Here is a 25,075-nt window from a genome sequence, read left to right on the forward strand (position 1 = left end):
GCATGTGATGGCTCACTTCTTGATTATGCAACCTGGGGGGCAGGGGCCTCTCTGACACCCCCCCAACTTTTCTTCTGTCGTCTTGAAGTTGATGGTGACTTTGAATCCGTGAAGCGCAGCACAGCCAGGCAAAGTGGAGCATGGGACAGGAAGCCTGCTGGCGCACACCCTGTTCATGATGATAAAACGTGCACTCATAGAGACAAGATTTCCTGAATTTTCATACTTCCAGAAAGAACTGTTGGAGCTGGCAGGAAAATCTGACAAAACCCTGTCATGTCTGGGTAGACGACAGGCCTCTCCGAATCTGGAGGTTGACGCAGGCTGAAAGCTGTGAGGACCTAGACTGTCTGGACGGCACCACAGGTCCTCGGGCTGCGGGCTGCGGGCAGCGTGGCCTCCTGCCTTCGGGGAACACGTTCCTAGCAGCCATGGGACATCACGGAATCTGGTGGAGTGCACGTCAAGGCCGAGCACGTGAATTCTGCACTGTCCAGATCCTCAAGGCCACGCACGCAAAACATCACATAAGGAGAAAGGAAGCCGGGGGTCAGGAATGTCAGCAGGACAAAGCCCGTCTCTTGAGCCCCGAGCCCTGGGCCTGCCTCTCCTCCTTGCTGGCCCTGGTCCAGAGGTGTGCAAATAGCTGGGACAGTGGCCCAGATATCAGATGACATCCCTTTGTTTCCGGGCAGAGTGTGCAGTGCCCAGAGCTGCCTTCTGGGTTCTGTGGCCATGGGCCCTTGGGACAGTGAGAGAGATGGGTTGCAGATGGGTCTGAGTGTGACTGGAAGGAGGGGTGGCACCCGTTTAGCCAGGCCACTTGTATACTCGGCTCCCTCTGGCCTAGAAGCAGAGCTGGGGCAGGAGATGCTTGGGCGGCAGTGCCCGGCCCTGGGGACTGGCCCCGCTCCTGACTCAGGCCTTGGGGGGGAAGTTCCCGTGCCCGGTGCAAAGCCAAGGCCCAGGGGGGTGCCACCTGTGGGGCCCTCTGTGGACGCTGCTGGGTGACCAGCTGGCAGAGGTCCTGGCGCTCACTCCCCTGAGCCCGGGCCTGGCGAACGGGATGTGACCTTGAATCTCTGGACCGAGCCCCTCCTGCCCGAGGGCCCTGCCAGCCCCTTGCCCACGGCCCCCCTGCCCTCCAGGTTGGGGCAGAACTCCTCTCCCCTAAGCCCCAGGGACAGGAGCCTCCTGCACCCAGACCTGGACGTGAACCCAGAGGAGATCTGACCCTCATCTCCTCTGCTTTCCCAGTGGCGCCGGCCGCATCCTGGGGTGCTGGGCAGTGCCAAGGGAACACGTGGCCTCCCCGGCCTCCCCTCCCGCCTGGGTCTGGCCCAGAGGCCGGCCATCCCCATGGGACCCAGGCCACATGTCTGGCGCAGGAGCCACAAGTGTGAGCAGGGCTGGTCTGGGGGAGGCAGAGCTCACTCAGCACGTGGTAAACGGTAAACTCCCTTATGCGAGGTGGCCCCCAGGGTGGGGTGGTGTGGGCCTGAAGCTGGCAGGCACGGAGGTGACCTCGGGTCCTCAGGGTATGGCTGTGCCGTGCCTGACCCCAGATTTGGCTCACATCTTCCTGGTGTTCCGTCTGCCCCTTGGGTCTGCTGGTGAGTGATCTGGAGCCCCCCAGACCTTGGTCTCTTGGGGCTCCGGGTCTGGACCCATGGGTCACAGGTGGCCCCCTCTCTCCGGCCCTGAGCCCACCTGGGCCCTGTCTGGGGTTGGGGGCTGCCACTGCATCTGTCACGTTGCTTTGTCCCGTTCTGCTCCCCCAGCCCTCCTCTGAGCAGTGGGGTGCAGGGAAGGGACCCTGGGCCCCCCACTTCAGCCCATTCTTCCTGCCCAGGTCTGGGGAGCTGGGACCCTAACTTGAGAGCACGGTGCCCCTGGGCCCCATCATCTGTAAGTGCTGACATGGGAGAGGGGACTCCCAGACACTCCTGGTGACAGTACTGGATGTTTTGGGGGCTGGGCAGGAAGGGAGCATTCCCTCCAAAGGTGGAGCAGGCGGCCCCTCATGACTCCCAGAGGGAGGAATGCGGAGGGTGCAGGGAATGTCCAGGTGGAGAGCTGCCCACTGCCTGCCGTCCGCACCATGACCTGGGGTTGCAGGCGGAGGTAAGCAGGGGTGGAGGCCGTGGGGCACCCTAGGCGAGTGGGGAGGGGGCTGCGGCTTCCTGGCTGAGGGTCTCTGATGCCAGTGAGGCCAGGCCTGAGCATCTCTGGGAGCCTGTGTCCATGCTGCCCCCCGGCCTCCCCTGGGGTGGCCTTTGGTGGGTGACACTGCTGTCCTCCATCCAGGCCCCTTCTCAGGATAGACGCCAGGGGCCTGTGGCGTTGCAGGCAGTGGCAGTGGGCCTCCCTCCTAGGCTGGCCATCTCTTCTGGCTGCTGGGCGGCCACCCTGGTCCTGCCTGCAGGGTCACCAGCTACAGGGCAGAAGGCACAGGCCCCTGTGGGTTCCAGGGAGACATCTACCCCATGTGGGGGCCCCTGTGGGACTGAACAAGAAGCCCCGTCCTCTCACTGTTCTGGAGCACAGGCTGCCCAAGGTGCTGTCCCACCCTCATCCCACCCGTGGGCCTCGGAGGGTCAGAGGAGGGACATCAAGAGCCTGCCCAAGACCCCCTAGCCAGGGGTGGGAGGGGGAGGAGGTAGGGTTCAGGGGGTCCAGGATAGACTCTTGATGACAGTGAGGGGGTGGAGGGACGTGAAGGGGCCGGTATGGCTCCCGAGACCGCAACTCACATGAAGAGGGATGTGAGTGTGCGGAGAGGGGCTGAGGTGAAGGGACCTGGCTCAGCTTACAGTTGTTAGCAGGACAACGAGGGCCCGTTTCTCCTCCAGTCTTCTGTGTTCACAGCCTCCAGCAGGCAGGTGGGTGGGAGGTGGACCAAGGCCGCCAAGATGGCTGAGTACTTGCTGGTACAGACAAGGCTGCACATGGCCACTGAGGACTGGCTGCTCCCTAGCTCCAGTTGCCATGGGGGTGCCAATTTGCTCCGGAGAAAGGAGGGCCGAGTCCCCGCTGTCCCCAGGGCTGGCTCAGCTCCCGCAGCTGTGGGGACAGCGTTGCACCCTGGCGGTGTCCCCTCTCTGCCCTGCGTCCCTAGGGCCCCTGTCCGGGCAGCTCCCATGGGCACTGATGTGCTCGCTCGTGTCTCCTCTCCTGGAGCCCCCCCAACCCTGGACTGAGCAGTCAGGAGTCGTGTGTTCTGCCTCATCCCCCACCACCTCCCTCCTCCCTTTGCCGGCTTCCCCATCCCCCACTGACCTTGTGGTCAGTCCTTGGTCCCCTTCCTCCTCAACTGTCAGCTGCCCTTGGCAGCCAAGCCCCCTAAGATCCTCCCATTCTCCTCCCACCTCCTCCTTCCCACCTCCTCCTGAGTCTCCTTAGCTGCCTCTTCCTCTCCAGCCTCCCAGCCCTGAGGCTAGGCCCTCTCACCACTTCTCTCTTCTGTTGGCGGCTCCTGCAGGGTCCTCTGGGGGCTGGTGGCTTTGGACACCACGTGCTAATGGCAGCAGCTGTGGCTTCCTGCCAGGCCTCGCTCCTGGACCCGGCTTACAGCTCTTGGCTTTCTCCACAGGCCCCACGGCCCTGACCCCAGCCCCCTGTCACCATCTGTGCCAATACCCCAGGACTCGGAGCCAGGCCCCCACTTAAGTCTCCAGGGCAGGTGGTCCTGTGATTCCCTGGCCTCAGGTTGGAACTCTGGGGCTTCTCGGGGTCTCAGCACAGCAACTATTTCTCCTGGGCCCCATCACCAGGTGTCAAAGGGCCTGAGAACTTGATCTTGTGAGATGCGGCTGCTGACTATGCTGGAGGGTTGGGTTAGGGTGAAGGTTATAGCAAACAATAAATTTGGAGGAAAGTAATCTGACGGCCCCAGCAGGAGGGGGAGTGGGGTCTTGGCACTTCTGTCCTGAGGCATCCCCCATGCTGGAGGGTCCTGGCCCTCACTGGGGGCTCCTTTCTGTCTGTAAATGGATGGACATTTGGCCACTCTTGGTTGGTCATTCAGAATACTCCTTTCCCTGACAGGGGAGCCCCATGCCCCGTGTGCTCCCTGATGATTTAGAGGAATGGCACTTCTCGGCCGTAATGTAATGATGGCTGTTTCCCTGGCTTATCTGCTCCACCCTGGCTCCCTGAGGAGCTGCGCAGACACCTGCATCCCTGCCCAGGGAGGGGCGACCCAGAGAAAGCAGAGGAACCCTCAGCTCTTGTAGCTGGGAGGACCAGGTGTCCTTTGGACCCAATGACCCAAACCTTCCCCTGGGGCTCCCTGCTGTGGAGAGAGGACTGAGAAGGGCGAGAGAGCAGGACACTGTGGCCAGGATGGGATGGAGGGGGGACCCTGGGACCAGAGGGGAGGAGTGCCTACAGACGGCCCGGGGTCTGTGGCCACGCCCCTCCCTCAGTGGGAACCCTTCCCAGGGGTGCTGGAGAGTCACTGTCGCCGCTCCCTGTCTCCATCCAGTACATATCACATGGCTGGGTCTGGGGGCTAAGCCAGCACCTCAGGCCCAACGGCCTCTTGGAATGGCCACACTGTGTGCTGTTACATCAGTGAGTGTCTGAAATGTTCCACAAGGACTTGCATACCCTCCCCTGTGAAAGGCTCCTTGTGGGAGAGCAATCCACCCGTGTGGCCGTGGCTTTGTGGTGGACCGATGCCCTCCCCCTTGACCTTGGGCTCGGCCATGTGGCTTCACTACCCGGTGAGATATGAGGGGCGGCAATGCAGAGAGCATGAGATGTGGTCTCAGTCTCCCTGAGATTCTCCATGGAAGGAGCATACCTGGGTGGCTTCTAGGGACTGAAGTAGAACGTCAGCAGAGGCACAGCCCCCGGCCCTCAAGCATGAGGACACATGCTTGCTGTTGAGCCACCGAGGATCAGGGTGGTTTGCGATGCAGCGTTGGTGGGGGAATTGCTGACGAATACAGCAACAATGCAGACAGTTCAACTGTGCAGTAGTCTGGGCGCCTCATTTGGGTCTGCTTCCTGGATTGTTGGCGAGGGAGGGTACCGTCTGTGGACTGCTTCCTGCCGTTCTCTGGCCGTGTTCGCCTTTTCTCTTTTCAACACCCTCCGGCCGTCACAGAAGTGAAAGGCATGGTGCTTGGCTCCCACTCCCCCAAAGCAAAGCCCCTCCCAGAACCTCCCCGGGACAAGAGGCGGGGTCTCGTCCTCCTTCCGCCCTTTTAGTGGAGGATTGTCCTGGGAGGTGGACCCCCTGCCCTCCAAGCCGTGGCCCCTGGGAGCTCCTGGGGAGAGTGTGATGCAGCGCGCACACCGGGTGAGATGCCCCTACATCCGAAAGGGCAGGGGGATCTCCGGAGCCTGCCTCCTCCCACAGCACCTCTCTCCTCCAAGCCCCTCAGCCCATCCCCCTTATTTCTATTGCACCCTCTGTGCCAGTCACTGGCCAGGGCAGTGGGGCTGCCAAAGGGCTCAGAGTGGCACAGAGAGGGGGCCTGGTGGGAGGGCGGCCCATGGGCCCAGCCTAAGGACACACCATTGGTGCTCGGCCACAGCAATGTCCAAGTGTGTGTGGGGAGGTGCTGGCCTGCTCCTGGCTCGCTGATAACCAGGGCCGCCCTGGTGTGGGGAGGCCTCCATGTGTACCCCCTATTGTGCTATGTGGATATTTGTCTTTTTCTCTTGGACTTAACCCTTGGTCAAAATGCTGCTAATATTTCCCCCAGTCTGCATTTGTCTTTGAATATTTATTTCCTGAAGAAAGAAACGAATTTTCATGTGGTCAAATCTACTAATATTTTTGTTTTCTATTGCGGTGTCCTCTTTTGAAAGTTCTTTCCCAGCCCCAGATGTAAAAAACAGTTAAATTTTCTCATTGTATAAAGCCAGCTTTCAAGAAGAGAGAGGAGAAAAGCTCTTAAATTTGGTCTCATAATTCCCTTATTCATCCTCAAAGCTGTCGACTGACGCTCAACTGTCATTTCACACACGAAGAATTGCGTCTGGTCCTGAATTCTGGATCCAGGGGCCCTCAATGGTGCCCCCAGCTCCCTCTGAGCCCACCCTGGGCCCACTGAACCCTGGGGGTGGGCAGGTGAGCAGGTGGGAGCCCGGTGGGCCAGCCCTCCACCGTGGCTGATCTTCCAGCCGCGACCCGGGACGGGAGGCCTGTAGAGAAGCCCAGACTCTGTGCCAGCGCCAGCCAGGGCCCAGGGAAAGCCAGGTTTTTCCTGAGACTCAAACGTTAAGCCCTCTGACAGGGGTGAGGTGGAGGGCGTGGCTTCACACCTGAGCTACAGGTGACCTGCTCTGGGAGTCAGGTTCAGACTCTGTGCAGCGCGGCACCCAGCTGGTGCCTGTGTCCAGGGGCCACGAGCTGGCAGCGACTGCAGTGGGCAGTGGGCCTGACCTGGACCTGCCAGCATGCTGTTCACGCTGGGCGGCATGCAGAGGTAAGCCAGGCGGCTGGGTCAGTGCAGGAAACAAAACACTTCTTTAGTCCTTGATATTCTGAGAACCTGGCAGAAACCAGCTGTCTTGTTTGTCTTGCAAAAGAAGTCACTGGATTTGGGGGTTTTTCTCATGATTACTCCCTTGAATCACCCTCCTTGGGCTTCATTTCAGATAGCAAGGACCCCTCCCTGTCCTTTCCCAGCCTGGGCCTGGGCCTGAGCCTCTGGAGGGATGCAAGGCCTAGGGATGAGGAGACGATGATTTAGTGTCCTGGCTGAAGGCCAAGTGAGTGGCTACTGGGGCTCTGGGACCTCCTGGCCTCCGGGCTGCGGTCAGTTTCATGTGGCTGGGCCCCTCCGGTGCTTCCCTGTGTCAGTGAGTCCCTCGCTGAGCCCCTGACACTTTTCGGGGCCAGTTGCCCACATGTGCATTTTAGGGCAGTCGCTTGGGTGAGAGGGGAGTCCTGAGCTTCCAGAGCGAGTTCCCCCTCACGGGGTCTGGGTGCCCCAGCCCTGCCAGCTCTGGGAACAAATGGTGCTGTTTCCCCTGTACGAACAGGGCCTCAGAGTTTTCCTCTCCGTCTGGGTTTGGAGGGAGGTGGTATGGTCTGGAAAAGATTTGCATTTCACTCCTCTGGCTGCCCCCGAGTGCTTCTGGGAGATCCCAGTGCCGCTGAGTGCCCTCCTCTCGCCCATCCCCACCCTCCCTGTGGGCTCCAAGCTTGGCATGACCAACCTCTTTGAAGACACCACTCCCCTTTCTCAGGTGAGGACTGACCAAGAGGGGGAGGGTCCTAGGTGTCCCCCTCCCTGGGGATGTGGAGGTTGTCACCACACTGTGAGGAGGCACAAAGCCTGTGGGGAGGGTCACTCTATTAGTTGGGGGCCAAGCCCGGGTCCCTCTGGCTGCCCTTGGCCCCCTGTGCACATGGCAGCTGAGGGGCCCTGGGGGAGCTGGGCGGGACAGGGAACAGGTTTGCCGCGGCTGGTCCCACAGATGGCCGCTCTGACACAAGACCAGGGCAGCGGCCGTCCTGCACATCCCAGGCTCATGGGTTTAGCTCAAAGCCCTTGAAGGAAGGGGCTCCCTGAGTCCCTTCAGCCTTGTTGAATCACTGTCCCCACAACCCCAAACAGCACTACTGTCCAGAGCTTCTTGTTTATTTTCCTTGAATTGTGCAAACATTTGGAGCTCATCTCGCTTGCCGCACTCTTGGTTTGTTGACAGGCAGAAGCAGCCACATCCAGGGGCAGGGGGTCAACCTTGGGCAGGGAGAGTCTGGGGCTCTGGGCCGTGGGAGGGGCTGCAGGGAGCTGAGAGCAGACTTCCTGGCCCAGTGGGTTGTGGAGTCTTGACAGGCTCCTGGCTTGTGATGGATTAAGGCACAAACCCCTCCTCAGCTGCTGTGAGGGTCAAGGTCACCCCTGATTTTTGGGGCATCCCTGCCAGGCTCCTGTCGCTGCCGGGGATCCCACCCAAGGCCATGGGGTCATTGACTGTACAGAGGCTTTTGGAATGGGCACCCAGGTGTCCCCAAGTCCTGGCCTTGGAACGCTTGCTCAGGGTTTGCTGAAAACCTGCCTCTGGTTGTTTGAGGCTCGGCTCTGTTTCTGGGGCACAAACATAACCTGGAGTGGTGAGCCCTGGGTAGTTGTGTTCATGAGGGGCTGTGTGACCCGGGGGTGCTGTGTGACCCTGGGGAGTCATGCTGGTGAGGGGCTGTGTGACCTGGGGGTGGTGGTGGCTGCATGACTCTGGCTCTAGGCTCTGGGACCAGCTCCAGGGGTGGAGGAACAGTGGGTGGGCAGTATGGGAAGGCAGGGGACAGGGCAAGGGGGACCTGGCAATGGTCTGCTGGTGCCCGACTGTGGTGGCCACATGTGGGTGGATGGGGAGTGTGGGAAAGAAGGCCCAAGGGAGAGTCAGATCGGTTCCTCCTGGCTCAGAGCCACGGGCCCGGCTGGGGATGATTGATGCCCGGCAGCCAGGACACTTGCCCTGCCCCCCCCCTCGTTTGGTCGGGGTGACTCCTGCTGTCAGGAGTCACCAGTGCTCTCGGGAAAAGCCTGGTTTGTGCCCGAAATGCACCCTGGAGCCTGACAGTCTGTCCCCACACGGCCAGTACGCTGGCCTGTCTGTGCGTGTCACCCTGACTGAGCACTGGACGGGTGTCTACAGAGTGGGCCCGCTGAGATGGGGCGCCCACCGGGTGTGGCCGCTTGCTGGTGCAGGTCTGGGGGAGGGGGGCTTGGGCCAGGGGGAGGGGGCTGTTCAGGAGCCTGTCTGATGGGGGACAGCAGCCCTCGCGGTTTCCTAGTCCATTAGCCAAGGAACCAACTGAGAGACACACCAGCTGAAAGAGACGCTCAGAGAGAAGCTCCTGCCACCCACGGGATGGGCTCAGGTCCACGCCTTCCGGAAGGCACTATGTGTGGCAGGTGACTCTGCAGCTCTGAGACGTAGCCATCCTGACCGCTGTGGCTGACTGCCCTGGCCTTGAGGGCCTGTCGTAGGGCGGGAGGAGGATGTTGCCCAGCACTGAGGAAGGCGGAAGTCTGAAGATCCTATGGTCACATTCTTCCTGACTCTGGCCCTGGGAGTGGCTTGGTTCCTAGCCTCCTGGCCTTGGCACGTCTCTGTGAGCACCAGGCTTGATCTGCCCCGGGGCAGCTCTCAGAGCCACGGAACCTTCTGGGAGGGCCAAATTGAAAGTACTTTGCCAGTTGTCTCACATTTTCCCAGCATCATGGGCCACTGGTTCTTGCCGGGAGCAGCCCCACCAGGAGAGAGGAGGCGTCAGGACACCAGCCTCACGTTCAGCCTCTGCGGCAAAAGCAGTGACCACCGACCCTCCCTTTGCCTGGTGGTCGCACACACTGCAGGGGTCCAGAGGGCAGGGCGTGACCCCACCACCCTCACGTTGACCCAGTTGAGGCAGGGCTGAGTGGCAGGATGGGAGGCTGTGGTCTGTGGGGTCTGGGGAAGGGGCCATGAGGCCGCCTCTCCTGGGGGCTCACCTGGGGCTCCGAGGTGGCCCCATGTGCTGGGGAGGGAACCCGGGGCTCAGGGGAGACCAGGAGTTGAATGCCCTGCCCACCCTCCTCCTCCTTCTCCAGCCTGGCCCTAGAGGATCTGACTCACCCATTTGGCAGTAGAACTCTCTCAGCTGTACTGGGGGCACGAGTGGCACCTTCCTTGGGCTGCTGAGGCAGGAGCAACACTGAGAGCTTCAGGTCTCAAGTCCAGGATGCTGGCACCTATAGGGCCAGTGGAGGCACCAGCCACATGGTCCCCTTGCCCCATAGCCCCATTGCAGCGGAGGGTGCACTGGCATCCAGCAGACTTTGTGGTCACCCGAGGTGACAAACTGGCCAGCGTCTTGGAAATGGACTGGCATCTTGATGGGAGGGTGGCAGGTGGGGAGAGGTTGTGGGGACGGCATCTCTGTGTCACATCCTGCAGGCAGGGACAATCTGGCCTTCTTTCCTTTTTCTAGAAGAATCCCTAGGGGTGGGTGGCCCACACTCCTTCCTGCTATCACTTGGGGTGTTGAGTTTGGATGGACGGTTTGGCCTTTATGGGGCTCTGTGCTCCAGACTTGCTGGCCTACGGTTTCCACCCACCCTGGCGCTGGACGAGGTCTTCAGCGCCGGGAGCTGCCCCCTGCCTCGTGCTGATCTGTCTGTGGGTCATTGGAGGCTGGCTCCTTGCTGATCTCTCAGAGCGCTGAGCTGAGGGGCCTGGGGGGGGGGGGTCCTGGTTTCCTGAGGATTCAGCCTTTCCGGCCAAATACTTGTCTGTGGGGAGGGAGCCCTGAGTAACTGCTCAGTCTTGTCCTCAGCCCCAGCTAATTAAAGGCTCCCACTGCACCCACCCCCTCAGCTTGTCCCCATGCCCTACTGCACACTTGGGACTTAAGCCCAGGTGAAGGGAGATGGATGGACAGACAGCAGTGACCGCCTTGGGGCGTGGCTTTATCTGATGACTCCGGATCCTACACATGAGCCCTGGGCTGGGGCCCTGGATCAGCTGAGGGAGAATTGGTTCTGAAAAAACCCAGAGGACAAGTGGAAGGCTTTGTAACGCTTGACCACCGTGTGGGGGGGCTGTGGCCCTTTCCAGGGCATTCTGCTTTCCTCAGGTGACGGGACGACCCAGGGGAGAGAGAGGGCAGGGCGGATGATCAGGTGTGGCCCAAGGCCTCCTAGAACTTTCAACCTGTAGTGCTGGGTTTTGTAAGCTGAGATGAGGCTCACGATTGTTTTTCTAGATTCTAGCTAAAATTGGCCGACCACTGATTGATGGCCAGACATCTGGTTCTGTGGCCTCTACTGCCCCACGGAGGTGAATGTTCACATCTAACGAGCTGGTTAGACAGAACTGCAGGGACGTGTGGGATCCTGGATCTAAAAACCAATTTCCATGAAAACCCTCATGGATCTCACTCACAGTAAACAAGATTATCAAAACCACAAGTTTCCTGAGCTGCAGGTAGGATGTCTTAAGACTTTGTTATCCAGAATTTTAGATCTTTTATTGGTTCTTACCCAGATGCCCAGGAACATTCCCTGAACGGCCTGGGAATGGCCCCACCTGGAGGCACTCGCCTGTCAGCCGGCTGCTCCCCAGGGCCCTGGCCTCGGGGGCCCTGGCGCTCTCCCAACTGGCCCTCACCGGAACTGGACCAACACCACACCTGGCAGACCGATTGGCCCCCGGGCCTCTCTGCTGCGGGCTGCTGCTGGTGCCACTTGCTGGGACCTGCACTTTGTGATCCCTGACAGCAAGGTCTGACCCAGAGCTGTGGTCAGATGGCTGGCAATGTGGGAAACGAACCTCTCAGACGTTCTCTAGAAGGGCAGCAGCCCCCACCCCCACCACATACCCCAGGGTTCCAGATGCAGGAAGTGTGAGGTTTTCTGGAATTTTGGAATTTATCCAAATTCTGATAAGAAAAGGGAGCCACAGAGGACCCTTGGTCTGAACAGCAAGCTCCCGGGGGTTGTCGGAAGCCCCTTCAGCTGAGAGCACTCGGAAGTATGTCACGGGGCTTATCATTTTCAGCTCTATTTAATAATTTGTTTCCACAATTATTGGCTTTCAAATTGCTTTTTTTTTGTTTAGCCGCTGAATTCTTTAAAAATATTTTTAAAATTTATTTTTATTTTCTTAAACAGCTTTACTGACATGCATTCTGCATACCAAACTGTTCACCCCTTTAAAGTTGAGCAACCACTGAACTCTCCTTAGAGAAAGAGCAGCTGAGTCACTCCCATGTGCGAGAGAGAGCAGGCCGGGGAGCTGCTCCTCCGCACCCTGTCCCTCATCTCAGCAGAGCACGCTACCCATTTGCGGCCCCGGAGGTGGCTTCCTGCCGCAGCCCCGAGGCTCAGCCAAGGGCCTCGGCCCCGCTGGGCTGACCATCAGGTCCCACAAGGCGAATGCCTTCCCTGGCTGCTCCAACACCCACCATCCTACTTACCCCATAGGCGTTTGGACCAGAAGGTCTTTGGGCGAAGGACGAATGTCTCTTTAGAAACCTGCATTTCTCTCAAGGCTTCGTCCTCCTAATTGGGCAGCTGCGAAGAACCAAGACACATCTATGTTGCCTCAAGGCCAAAGGGCATTGTAAATGTTAAAGCAGAAATTTCAGACAGATGGTCAGTTTGTGCTAGAATTAAGTAAACTTCTCTGTAATGGGCGCATAAACATGCCGTGTTTGCAGAGGGGAGTTTTACGTGGTGGAACAGGTGATGCCTGAGTAGATGGAGAGGGGAGAAACCAGCCTTGTTAAGGTTCCACGCACGCTTGTCCAGGAGGGGTTAAACTCCAACTATATGGGGCTATAAAACTACTGGGGCTTCCTTGTCCTCAGTACCAGGAGAAAATGAGCCATCTTCCCTGGGAGGGTCCAGTGAGTTCAGCAGAAGTGGCTTGACTGTAGTATAGGAACACTGTGCGTGACCCTGTGACCCCAGCATGGCCTCCTAGAAGTTGTCGACGCCAATAATCCATAATCAATAGGTAAATCAAAATTGGAGTGAGTTCATTATGGGCCAACTTTGAGGACTACAGCCCAGGTTGGAGGACAATCCCACCAAAGAAGTGGGTTGTACAGAGTGGTTATGTACTGTCTTCGAACAAAGAGCATCCATCACATATGACAAGAATGTCTCTTTTTACTACTGTAACAAGATGCTTAGCAGCTTAGTGGTCACCAGGTCAGTTGAAGCTGGGTATCAGAAATAGGAACTGAAATCCACTCAGGTGGAGAAACCTTTGTATTAAAAACAGGAAATGTGAATCCATGAGTCTATGCCTTTTTTTTTTTCCTGAGGAAGATTTGCCCTCAGCTAACGTCTGTGCCATCTTTCCTCTATTTTGTACGAGGGTTGCTGCCACAGCATGGCTTGATGAGTGGTGTAGTTCGGTGCCCGGGATCTGAACCCCTGAACCCGGGCTGTGGAAGTGGAACGTGCCAGACCCAACCACTATGCCACAGGGCTGGCCCCGATGAGTTATGCCTTTTGATTCTGCAGCTCATGAACTGGTTAAAAGTACCTGGTATGTATGGTCCTTTCCAACAGGGATGCAAAGAGTCTTTTATCTGGTGTCTTTTTTAATAAACAAAAAAATCTCCAGATTGTAGTCCATGATCCGTAAGGTCTTCCCAGGAGCTCACTGTGAAAAGAGTCAGCTACTAACCTCTCAATTGTTTTAAGTGCCTCAATGAGACCTCGACAATAATGTAACATATCTCCTTTAAGCAAAGTTGGTTCATACATCCCTTTATCTAATTGCATAAGCCGTCCAGTTATCTCAAAAGAGGACGGCGATGTTTACCAGAGGGTGTTGCTCTAAGACTGAGGAGGGCTAGTGGGAGAGCCTTTGATCGTGAGAGATTAAAGGCCTCTGAAAGCTTTGCCAATTGCTTTGATTGTGCTATTAGTTAACATGTTGCATTAGGGGCCAAATGTCACAAATAGACTTAATTACTTGTCTGGTGAAATAAGTTCCCTGGTCACTGTGTGACTCGGGAGGAATTCCTCAAACAGGAATTATCCTTTCCAATAATAATTTACCTAAAGCCGTTGCTCTTCTGAGAGGAAAGCCTCAAGCCAATGTGAAAACATACAGATTGTTGTAAGATATACTTCTCCTTGAGATGGTGGCATTTGAACAAAGTCCAATTGCCATACCACAAAGGGTCCCTTACGAGGGGAAAGTGGCCTTGTGACCCATGACATAGTTTCCCTTGATTCTATTTTGGGCATATAGCGTGAGTATAGGCTTTATGAGCCACAGTGGGAGAAAGTTTCCAAAAGTCTTGTTTCCCCCATACAATGATCTTTTGAGGTGCCCAATGGGTTAATTCGTGTATGTACTATGGGTTTTGCTTCCAAGTGCACTTTCTTAAATAATCTTACCTAATGCAGGCATTCCTTCTGTCGACGAAAATAATCCATAACCAATCTATAAATGAAAATTTGGATGAGTTTATTCTGAGCTGAAATCTGAGGATTATAACCCGGGAGAGTCTTTCCACAAAGGAACAGAGCACTCCAAAGAAGTGGGGTTATACAGGGTGGTTATATACCCTCAAAGAGTATGTTTCACATATGATTGAAATGTCCCTTTTACAATAGTCACGAGGCTGCTCTGTCAGCACAGTGATTGATGGAAACAGCAGATAGGCCTGCTGTCTCAGTGAACCCCACAGGCTGGCAGGTCTGTTGCCTCAAGCTGTGCGGTCACAGATGAACACTGCAATCAGTTCCCAGCCTAAAGAAAGATGCTTAATCTTCAAGGAGATGCCAACGTTGGGAGGGGGAGGGAAGCTGCACCTTTATCTCAAAATGTCTAAGCAGATGTACAATGCATGCTCAATGGCCACACGCAGACCCTTTTGGAAAAAACAAAGTCAGGCCGAATTAGGTTTATACCAAATGGCTTCCTCATATACTCCAATATATCCTATTGCTTGCCATTTTTATTTGTCACTTCTAATGGCCATTGTAGTTCCCCTGAGGCTGACAGCAGTTTGGGAGGATCCTTAGCCGAGAATGGAGTGCAACCTGTATTTCCATCCGACCAAATATGTAAATATTTACAGCCTCCTGAACCTTTAGTTTTTGAGCAATTGTGCTGGAAGGTGGTGAGCTTGACTCTTTAAAAATTTCTCTATTGTCTGGCTCTTTAAAAGAAGCCCCACAGTGGCCACTGTAGTTCTAAATTTTCCCAAGTTACCATGCCAGCTGTTTACAGCTATCCCTATTTCGTTAAGCACTTGAAAGTTTCAGCACAAAGCCAGCAGGAGTTCCGAGGGGAGACTGACCACTTGGGAACTGCTCAGCTTCTTGAAGCTCGACTTCCCACTTTTCTTTTAGTTTAGTTTTACTATAAAGTCTGAACAATTTCTAGGGACAGTGTAGTGGGTCAGAAATGTGTTGCTTGTGAGTGTTATTCCCTAAAGAAAGGTTATAAACAGTCTCTTACGTGCCTCAGTTTCTCCCGCTAGCAGTCTAAGACTGCTGTGGGGGCTTGGAGTGCAGAGGGGACCCATTCTCATATGCACGTTCCTGGACAAGCCCGTAATTAATTAACGTGAATGATGGTGGAGTTCCCTATGGGAGCTCTATGCATTGCAAGGATTGATCCTCTGACACCCACAAGGTTCTCAGTCACCTGAGAGCATCTTTTGGCCAGGAGGAGCTGGTGTCCCTTCTCTTCAGAGGTGAATAAATTCAGATTCTCATTTCTCTATCAAGCAGTTTATTCAGAATTTATAAGCACAATTCTTTCCAATTTAAAGCCAAATTAAAAGATCAGTCTGCTCCATTCACTCCCAAGTTCTCCTTAGGCTCCCCTGGCCTAGGAAATTTTCCCTAGGTTTCTTTTTCCCAGGAATTCCCCCTAGGTTCCTCCTACCTAGAGTATGTACTGGTACCCCCTTAAGATACTTAGCCTTAAGGCTTGAAATGGCTCATATAAACTCTGGACCATCGACTTAAGATAGGGAGGTCTGGGTTTCAGGAGAACTCACTGGGGTCACCTGAAGACTGCAGTGATGGGGCTCAATGGGCCCCTGTTGGCACCAAATGCCAGCTCAGTGTAGATTGCAGTTGGTCTCCGGTAGGTTTCTCTGAAATCCTGCCGACTGTGCCAAGAAAGTTCACCCCTTTGGGGCTTGGGAAAACTTTTCCCTTCTCACTTGGTGCGAGTGACCGGGCCCTTTGGAACTGGCCCTGCTCCCTGGGCCTCCACTCCGTGCCAGCTGCCGTCTCCCTCTGTCTTGGCTGCTGTCCCACCTGCTGCTCCTGTTTCTGCATCTCAACGTGTCTGTGCGCAGGCTGGCTGGCTGGTGCGGGCTGACCCCCGTGCTTTCCCATCGCGCCTGCCCCGGGCGTAAGCCCAGGTGAAGAGCTTCAGTCCTGTAGTTCTAACGCTTAGTAAGGCCCATGACTTGTCCCACTTTGGCTCTTGCGAGTCTCCCTGAGGTGGAGCTGGAGCTCTGTTGTCATAAAGAGGGGATGGGGGCTGCCGTTCAGGAGAGAATTACATGGAGAATGAAGGGGAGGTGAGAGTGGGACAGCTTACAGAGTGTCTGTATGGTCTGGAAATGCAGAAGTAGGAGAAGCTGAAAGTGGTGGAGAGAGGGGACAGCACATGCCAGAAAAAGGCTTAACTCTGAAGTTTGTGTGAAACAAATGAGTAATTCTGGGGTACTCGAATTCCACCATCCCCTGTATCTTTGAGACCACACTCCTGTGGAAGAAAGGAGATGACATGGAGAAGGAAGAGGGTCACCAAAAAAGCTGTGGGCTGGAGCTGGGGCTGCACAGGTTGGTGTGAACTCACGAGGGCTCCTGCATCTGTGTGTGTGGTTCCTAGCTCTGTCCCATGAGAAGGCCCAGAAACCACGACCTTCCCAGAGCCGTGAGCACCCCCAGCCCCCAGATCATGGTCCCTAAAGACCATTTCCTACCAATAGGACCCAGGGCTTGATGGAGATGTGCTGGTTCCAGGCCTGGGTCGGGAAGTGTACATGACGAGCCCGGGCACCCTCTCCTCCCAGACAACAGGGACGTGGCCAAGACCAAGGGGCACCAGAATTCTAGAGTGAACAGGTGACGGGCCACGTGGTGAAGTGACTGGATACAATGTACACTGGAAAAAATGTTCTGCTCTAGCAATAGGCACCAAGAAACAGAATGTGGATAAATATTCCATTATAATGGCAACAAAAACTAGCAGATTGAAATAAACACAATGTAAGCACAGGACCTCCATAACGAAAATGCCAAAATTGTGTTGATAGCTCCAACGCTGACAATCTGATTAAAGAGAAAACAGACCCTGGGCATCCAGGCATGGCGCTTCCCACGGGAAGGCGGCGTCATACCAAAGTCCTGTCTCCAAATCTGAGCCAACACCCCGTTTCCCTTCCCGGGGCAAACCCTCAGGGTTTCTGGCATCAGCCCGGTTTTCCCGCCCCACCATGGCACTGCTCCGTCCTGACCTGGGTCTTTTCGCTGGACGTGTTCTGCTGGATGTGGCTCTGCTCTCGGTCACTGCTGGGTCTTCCACCTGGAACCCCAGCCTCGTGACTTCCCTGCACTGCCCCGTGTGGAAGGAAAGCCATGCATTTCTTTGGCTTCTGTGTATTCCCTGACTGGCTGCAGTGAACGCTGTGTGGGTGGGGACAGTGTGGCCTGCTGGTTAACGCAGCTCTGGACCACAGGCGTCTTCCCCATGTCCAAGCGCGTGGCCTCCGGCAAGGCACGTGACCTCCCTTTGCCCAGGGGACTCTGCAGTAGAGCATATCGGGTGCCGAGATAAGGACACACAGTGACTACAGGATAGATTCCTGGACACATCCTCGCTGGCATTTTAACTCGGAGGTTCTGAGAGGTGGCACCAACGGGAACACGAGCGACAGAGCGGACAGCCCTGGGCACGCCGTGCCGCCTCGTTTAAGTCTCTGATCCAAATGGAATTCATTCTGATCAGTGGGTGAGGGGGAAATCTGCCCCTCCTACCCTGGAAAGCCCCCTTTGCCATTGCTTGCCCCTCCTCCCGGCTCGTCCTGTCCTGCGCTAATACAAGTAGCTTCAGAGACTGGTCTTCTGGACCTTCTAGGATCTGGCAGACCCGGCACTCCTCTCCAATATCCTTCAGAATTTTCCTGTCTGTTACTGTGTGATTTGCTTCCGTCTGAACTTTAGAATTGACTTATTAGTTAAAAATTCTCCTTTTGGGACTATGTTCAATTTTGAGATTGTTTATGAAGAAACCCTGTCAGTCACCTCCCCAAAGCAGAGGAGTAGCAGCAGCAGCCGCGTCGGGGGCGAGGACCGGTGGTTCCCTGAATGCTCGCTTTGGGTGGGGGCCAGAGGGGTCCGACAGGGCAGAGAGGAGCTGCTGAGGGGGAAGGGGGTGGGTTTGGGGGGCAGATGGGGAGTCACGGTCTGGATCTTGGCGACTGTGATGCCTTCAGATGCCCCACTGAAACATGGGCAAGCCCAGGGTGGGGATGTGAATTTGGGTGGCCTGCATGCGGGTGACATGGACAGAGACACACTCTGGGGTTTCCTCTCCCTCTCCTGGGCCCCCCACCCCCTGTAGTCTGAGGTGGTCCTGGGGTGGGGAGGGGCAGGGAGGCCCCTCATGGCCTGTCCATTTGTCATCCAGAGCCTTCCATGGGGCCTTGCCTGAATGTGAGTGCCTCAGCTCATGGAAGGCTGGAGGTGGGGGGCCCTGCATCTCCCTTTTCCAGGGGATTGCCAGGCATGGGGGCTCTTGCCTGACTCCATGGGGCATCCCTTGTCCGAGCCCTGTCTCCTCCCTGATCTGGTCACAGCATCTCCCTTAGGCATCCCAGGCCAAGGACCACCGCCAGCACCCCACCTGCCGAGTTCCTGACAACCAGGCAGGCCCTCGGAGGGTCTCTTCTTGTGGGACCCTCCCCTCCCCCAGGGGGAGAATGCCAGGATGTCCTACCTCTCACCCCTCTCCCATGATGTGCCCCTCAGGAGTGTGGGCTCAGGGGTCTCTGGGGAGCCACAGCCTCCCGGGGTGCCTTGCTCAGGGTTGGGGGTTTTCTGACCTGCTCTGGCCTCCAGCCCGTCAGCTCACCCCCTTGCCCTCCCACCGCAAGGGAATGAGTCTGCCTCTGGCTTCTTCTGGCTTCTGAGCAGTGGAGGGTGCAGCAGGGGGGCCCTGTAGGGGTGGAGTCAGATGATTGCTACCTGTCCTGGGTCTCATCCTGGACCCCAGGGCCCCCATGGGCTGGTACACAGAGGTGTTCAATATGAGCTTTATGTGGATGATGGGGAAGTGGAGTGGTGGGAGTGGGTGGTGCTGGCCCCTCCCGTGCCCCTGACTCGGGGGCTGATAGGCTCCCTATGCCCACAGGTGCTTCTGGGCCATCCTCCTCCTGGCCCTGACCCTATTCCTGCTGGCCACCTTCCTGCACGTGGACATTAGACTGCACACACGGTGAGTCCTGCATTGGGCATCCCCCAGTCTGGGTGCTGCCCCCTCTCAGAGCCGTGCCTGGGACCCTAGCCTGCCCACCTCTGGGTGGCACCCAACACTACCTGGTGACCATGGCTGGTCCTGCCTCTCCACTGGGCCTCAGTTTCCCCTCTGTAAGAGAAGGAGTGGGTCCTTCCTTGTGGGGGCCCTCTCAGTGTCTCCCATGGGCAATGAGCTGCCCAGGCCTCTGGGGAGGGCTCTGGGCCCAAGCAGGGGCTGTCTTGAGCACAGCTATTGGGTACAGAGGGCAACCGGGTGCTGGGAGGCAGGGCTGGGGCCCAGGGTGTGTCTGGGGAGGTCAGGACCCCTGCTCCCCTGCCTGCCAGTGGTACGTCCTCTGTGAAACCTGGGGTCCACATGGATGGCCACCCAGGCCCAGTGCTTCAGCCCCCTCTTGTGGCCCCAGGCCACTTCCCCCTGGCCCCGCTGCCCCCGATGGGATCTCCACAGCAGAGGGGGGAGTGACAAAGCCCCCTGAGACTCTTTACCAGGCCCCCCATTGTCCCCAGGGCCAGTGCAGGCCTCTGGATCCTGTTCCTCAACACCCAGGGCCCCTCCCCTGCATTAGGGCCCTGCGCTGTGGCGGGTGGGGGGGGGGCGGTGGTGCCTGCTGCTCCTGGTTTGAGTCTGAGGCTGGGTGGGCATCATCATGAGATCACAGGAGTGGGCACCAGTGTCCACTCTGGCCCTGTGGTCAGGCTGGACAGTCCTAGCATGAAGGGTCAGCCAAGAAATGCCAGACATGTGGCCCAGGTCATAAGGCCAGAGCCATGCCAGGTGCCCTGGGAGCCAGACAGGAGGTTGGGGGCCCAGCCTGCGGTACGTGGGGGGCAGATGGTACAGCCACTTATGGAGCAGTTGTGTCTGTGCCAGTGGGTAGCTCCAGGGCAGCAGGATTGGGGGTCTCTAGGTTGGGTGAGCACAGGGTGGGGTGTTTTCAGGTACGGGGAGTGAGGGTTGGGGGATCTTGGATTGGAGGGAGCATGGTCATGGGAGATGGTTTGCGGGTCTCCAGGCTGGGGAGTCGCTGGCTTGGGGGTCATGCAGTTTGGGGGAGTGAGTGGTAGGGTTGCTGGGTTGGGGTATCTCCAGGTCGGGGGTACCAGTGGTGGTTTGTTAGGTTTGGGGTCTTGCAGTTGGGAGAGCAGGTTAGGGGGTCACTGGGTTGGGGTCATGTGGTTGGAGGGTTGCTGGGTTGGGGTCATGTGGTTGGAGGGTTGCTAGGTTGGGGGTCATGTGGTTGGAGGGTTGCTGGGTTGGGGGTCATGTGGTTGGGGGTCATGCAGTTTGGGGGGCTGCTGGGTTAGCGGTCATATGGTTGGAGGGTTGCTGGGTTGGGGGCCATGTGGTTGGGGGTCATGTGGTTGGGGAATGGGTTGGGGGTTGCTGGGTTAGGGTCTCTCAGGGTTAGGGGTGTTGATTAGGGGCTCGGGGGGCTCCCTCGCTGATGGCAACCTTGTTCTCCTCCCAGCCTGCTCTCAGGTGAGGCCAAGGGGCCACCCGTCACCAACGTCATGTTCCTCAAGACGCACAAGACGGCCAGCAGCACGGTGTTCAACATCCTCTTCCGCTTCGCAGAGACGCACAACCTGTCGGTGGCGCTGCCCACTGGCTCCAGCTTCCACCTTGGCTACCCCTGGCTCTTCCTGGCGCGCTACGTGGAGGGGGTTGAGCAGGACGGCCCCGGCCTGCAGCAGCGCTTCAACATCATGTGCAACCACCTGAGGTTTAACCTGCCGGAGGTGCGGCTGGGGGGGTGGGGTGCGCCCTCCGCAGGGCATGGGGGCGGGACTCAGCCCCAGGCCTGCAATGCACTTTGTGACTTTGTGGTGTGACCATGGGCCGGGAGGGGTCCTGGGTGTGTGTGCAGGGACCTGGCAGGAGCCATGCACGGGGGCTGGGTGAGGCCCAGTGCAGACAGCATGGGCCACACTGCCTCTCCAGGCTGCCGGTCGTCTGCTGTTGCTTTTGGAATCAGACAAAGGCACCTCCTGGTCTGCTGCCCTCTCCCTCTTCTTCTCCAGCCTCTTCTTGGTTCCCAACCTGTCCAGCGCTTCCCGCCCCAGGACCTTTGCTCATGCTGTCCCCTTTGGTGGGGATGCTCTTTGCACTCTTTCTCTGGTCGTTTACGTCTCAGCTTAGTGGTCACCCCTTTCAGGGGGCTTCCTCGACCTTCCAAAGCTTAGCCAGGGGGAGAGAGGTGGGGGAGGACGGGCATAACCTGGCTCAGGTGTTTTAGGATCATTCTGGATGCCGGTGGAGAGTGGTGGGCAGGGGAGCAAGGTGGCTTGGACTGCAGGCAGGGAGGCCAGGTGGGGGAGGTGATGGAGCAGAGAACAGGTGTGCTGTGGAGTGCAGGGGAGAAGAGACCATTGCCTCCTGGGTGCCAGAAAGAGCCCGGAGAGTCAGCAGCCTTTCTTGTTCTGTCTCCAAACAGGTGCAGAAGGTCATGCCCAAGGGCACTTTCTACTTTTCCAACCTCAGAAACCCCATCTTCCAGCTGGAGTCCTCCTTCATCTATTACAAGAACCACGTCCCCGCCTTCCAGGGCGCGAAGAGCCTGAACGTCTTTCTGGCCTCGCCCTGGGCTTACTACAACGAGAGCCTCGGTCTGCAGAACGTCTATGCCAGGAACAACATGTGGTTCGACCTGGGCTTCGACAACAACGCACCGGCTGAGGAGAGCTATGTGCGCGCTCGCCTGGCGGACGTGGAGCAGCGCTTCCAGCTGGTGCTCATTGCCGAGTACTTCGACGAGTCCATGGTGCTGCTGCGGCACCTGCTGCACTGGCGGCTGGACGACGTCGTGTCCTTCAGGCTCAACTCACGCAGCCAGCGCAGCATCACCAGCCTGACGCCCGAGAGCCAGGAGCGCGTGAAGCGCTGGTGCGCCCTGGACTGGCGCCTCTACCAGCACTTCAACCGCACCTTCTGGTTCAGGGTGGGCGCGGAGCTGGGCCCGCGGCAGCTGCGCTCCGAGGTGGCCCTGCTGCGGGTGCGGCGGCGCGAGCTCACGGCCCTGTGCCTGCAGGACGGCGAGCCCAAGAACGACTCGCAGATCACGGACCCCCGGCTGCGCCCCTATCAGGCGGGCAAGGCCGACATCCTGGGCTACAACATCCGGCAGGGCCTGGACAATGAGACGCTGCAGATGTGTCTGAGGATGGTCATCCCCGAGCTCCAGTACACGGCCCACTTGTACGCCCTGCAGTTCCCAGAAAAGCCCCCCAAGAGCATACCCCTCCGGGGGCCATAGAGCGTTGGCACCAGGGAGAGGGTCCCTGTTTGACACCAGCCCATCTCCTGTCATCCCTGGGAGGCCATGGGCATAGCCTCAGGCTAGGAGAGGGGCTCCTGGGGCACCCGGGGACCCAGGCTGTGCCAGACCACTGCTCTTGAGGGTGAAGACGCCTGTGAAGAGACCCACCCGCTCTGTCCACCTGCAGGCAACCTGTTGGTGAAGGCCCAAATCTGGGACCAGAGGCATGCCTCCTCGAGGACGTGAGCCTGTTCATCACCTGGAAGAGTCCTACAAGGGAGGAAAGGGAGTGACATTTAATGACACGTCCACACCCTCCCCACAGAAAGCACACGTGTGGACACACTGCCCAGCGGAAGAACACAAGCCCAGGGAATCTGGAGGGCCTTGGGCAGCAGGGCCGGGTCCCTGAAGGAGCTCGGAGTGGCTCCCTGCTGTTTGCCGGCTACGGAGACACGGCGCTGGTCACTGAGACACAGACCCATGGGCAGTGCTTCGAAGACGGGCCCCGGGAGCCGGGACGAGGGGGCGGGGTCTGGGACATTTGACTTGGGATGCTTATTCCCAATGGGTTTAGAGTGAGAGATGTTCCGACTCCTTATGAGACCCACGGTTTAGCCAGAGCACAGGCCAAGTTCCCGTTAGTCCCCCCGAGTGTCCAGTGAAGGGAAAGCCTGCCAGAGGCTCGGGCAGCTGCTGCACCCTTGGTTGCCATGGAGACCACGTTGGATGCAGTCTCAGAGGAGGGCAGCTTCCAGGCGCCCCTCTTTGTCATTCATGGGGAGGGACTGAGGACACCCTGCCTGGCAGGACGTGACCCCTGGCTGAGTCGGGGTGAGAGTGGCATGCACTCACCGTGTCAGGTGCCATGTGCCCTTTGAAAAGCGGCCGCCTAGAGCACCCAGGAAGCAGAGCCACTGTCACAGCTCAGCCTGGGCCTGTCTGCCCGGCTCTGGGAGTCCCCTTCCTTCCCGTCAGGATCCTCAGCCTGTCGGCTGGGCCCGGGCACTTGCGGAGTGCCCCTGTGTCCAGGCATGTCCACACCTTTCAGGGGAGCCCGCATTTCAGAGAAGGAGGGGACTCTGAGACAAGCAGAGCAGGCGGCAGCTCCCTTGCACACCAGTAGTGGAGGGAACATTGAGAAGAACGATTCTAGTGAGAGTAGAGGACATGGTGCAGTGAATTTGAGAATAAAAGAGAATATTTGATGAAAAAAATGACTTCCAAAAAATGGAATAGAGACCGTGACGAATAGGATGGACACTGCACAGAGGCGGGGTCAGCCAGGAGACAGTGCGGAGGATCACCATCCACAACCCCCAGGACGACGCAGCGGGAGACCCTGAGGGCGGGCGGGAAGGGAAATCAGGCCCAGGAAGGAGTCCCGACAGGAGAGCCAGGGCGACTGATGAGACCCTACAGGCAAGCGAGGAATGGGAAAACTGTCCCGATCTGAGGAAAGACAAGAGTCAAATTCAGTGCCCTGAGCATCGGGCAGGCTCCTCCAGCCCCCAAAGGAAACTAGACTGCGCCGCAGCTAACAGGGCGAGCGTGCGAGTCCAGGATAAGGAGAAGACGCGGCTGCTCCTAGAAACGGAGACTGGTCTCAGGAGACGGAGAGAGAGGCTCAGACCACAGCGTCAGGTCCACAGGCACCGACCCACCCTCTGTGGCACCGAACTCAAGAACATGAGTGGCGTCGGCAGTTCAGTGGCGTCAACCTTTGAGGTTGGCAGGAATGTAGGCTGGTGCTGCCTTTTGGGAGGGGAACATGGGGGTATTTATTACAATGTACAGTGCACGCGGTAATAGAGAGCTTCGGCGACACTGTGTTCAGGTTCTCCATCCAAAGGGAACGTTTACCCTGCTGAAGCCCCCACATAGCCAATAAAAGCCAGGGGTTCAGAGTCTGGCTGAAACTCCTTTCCCGACGGGCATTTCCAGGCCTCTGTGATCCGGGGTTAGGGTGGGTGACCAGGAGGGGTATGCTCGACCCAGCCAGTGATGCCATGGCTGTGGGGGGAACCCAGGAGGCAGACCCTCTGATGTTTCAAAAGAAGCTGGGAATACAGGTTTTTATGTGAAATCTCCTTGTTTGAGAAAGCTGACATCTAACTAAAACATTAACCCCGCGAGCAGAGGGAGCGAGGCCTGTGAGGGGGCCAGCTCCTTCCGGGGCCCTGGTTGGCACCCTGTTAGTCACCCCTGTCCGGATGCAGGGGGGATTTGCACAGGCGAAGGGCTTGGAAGCCCACTTGGGGGATCCGGGAGGGAGATGGGTTTGAGTGGGGCTCCCGCAAGGCGGAGAGATTGAGGTAACTGTTCCGGGGCACCCGACTTCTCCTTTTGTTCAAGACAGACCCCTGGGCTTTTATCTGGGCACAGGCTGCCGGCTGGGGGCGTCTGGGCTGTCCCAGGGGTGGGCAGAAGTGCTGTGTACCACCAGAGCCACCTCAGTAGATTAAGTGCTGCATGCCCCGCTGGCCCCTCCTGGGGCTGCTCTCTGCTGGGTGTGCGAGTGGTCAGGAGTCACATGGGGGGATGACCCTGCAGGTGCAGTTGCGGAACTGGGCCCCACCCCTCTCCTCTCTGCATTGTGGCTCCTCCTACCCCGTCCTCAGCTTCTCCCAGTAAGTCCTCTCTGGCCCCGGGGCCCTGAATGGATACAGCAGGATGCATAAATGTCATATGATGTCTTAATTTTCCCATAGCCTGTTTCTCTCTCTGATGTCCCGTAACATGGGAGGGAGGGGCCCAGGGAGCCCCTGAGGAGGTGGGCCCCCTGGAGAGCCCTTGTTACTGACAGCACCGGGATGCTGTAGCCTCCCCAGAGGA

At 57.7% G+C, this 25,075-nt stretch overlaps 1 protein-coding gene across 1 annotated transcript; it reads left to right on the forward strand.

The window, feature by feature from the left end:
- Positions 1-1,353: 1,353 nt before the first annotated feature.
- On the forward strand, positions 1,354-24,162 carry GAL3ST2 (galactose-3-O-sulfotransferase 2). The gene is made up of 4 exons (XM_070620315.1): positions 1,354-2,124; positions 18,859-18,942; positions 20,453-20,723; positions 21,419-24,162. The coding sequence occupies exons 1-4, from the start codon at positions 2,024-2,026 to the stop codon at positions 22,235-22,237; spliced, it is 1,275 nt and encodes a 424-aa protein (XP_070476416.1). The 5' UTR covers positions 1,354-2,023; the 3' UTR covers positions 22,238-24,162.
- The last annotated feature ends 913 nt before the right edge of the window (positions 24,163-25,075 follow it).

This window comes from Equus przewalskii, chromosome 5 (genome assembly GCF_037783145.1).
Source record: "Equus przewalskii isolate Varuska chromosome 5, EquPr2, whole genome shotgun sequence".
In the NCBI taxonomy this organism is placed as follows: Eukaryota; Metazoa; Chordata; class Mammalia; order Perissodactyla; family Equidae; genus Equus; species Equus przewalskii.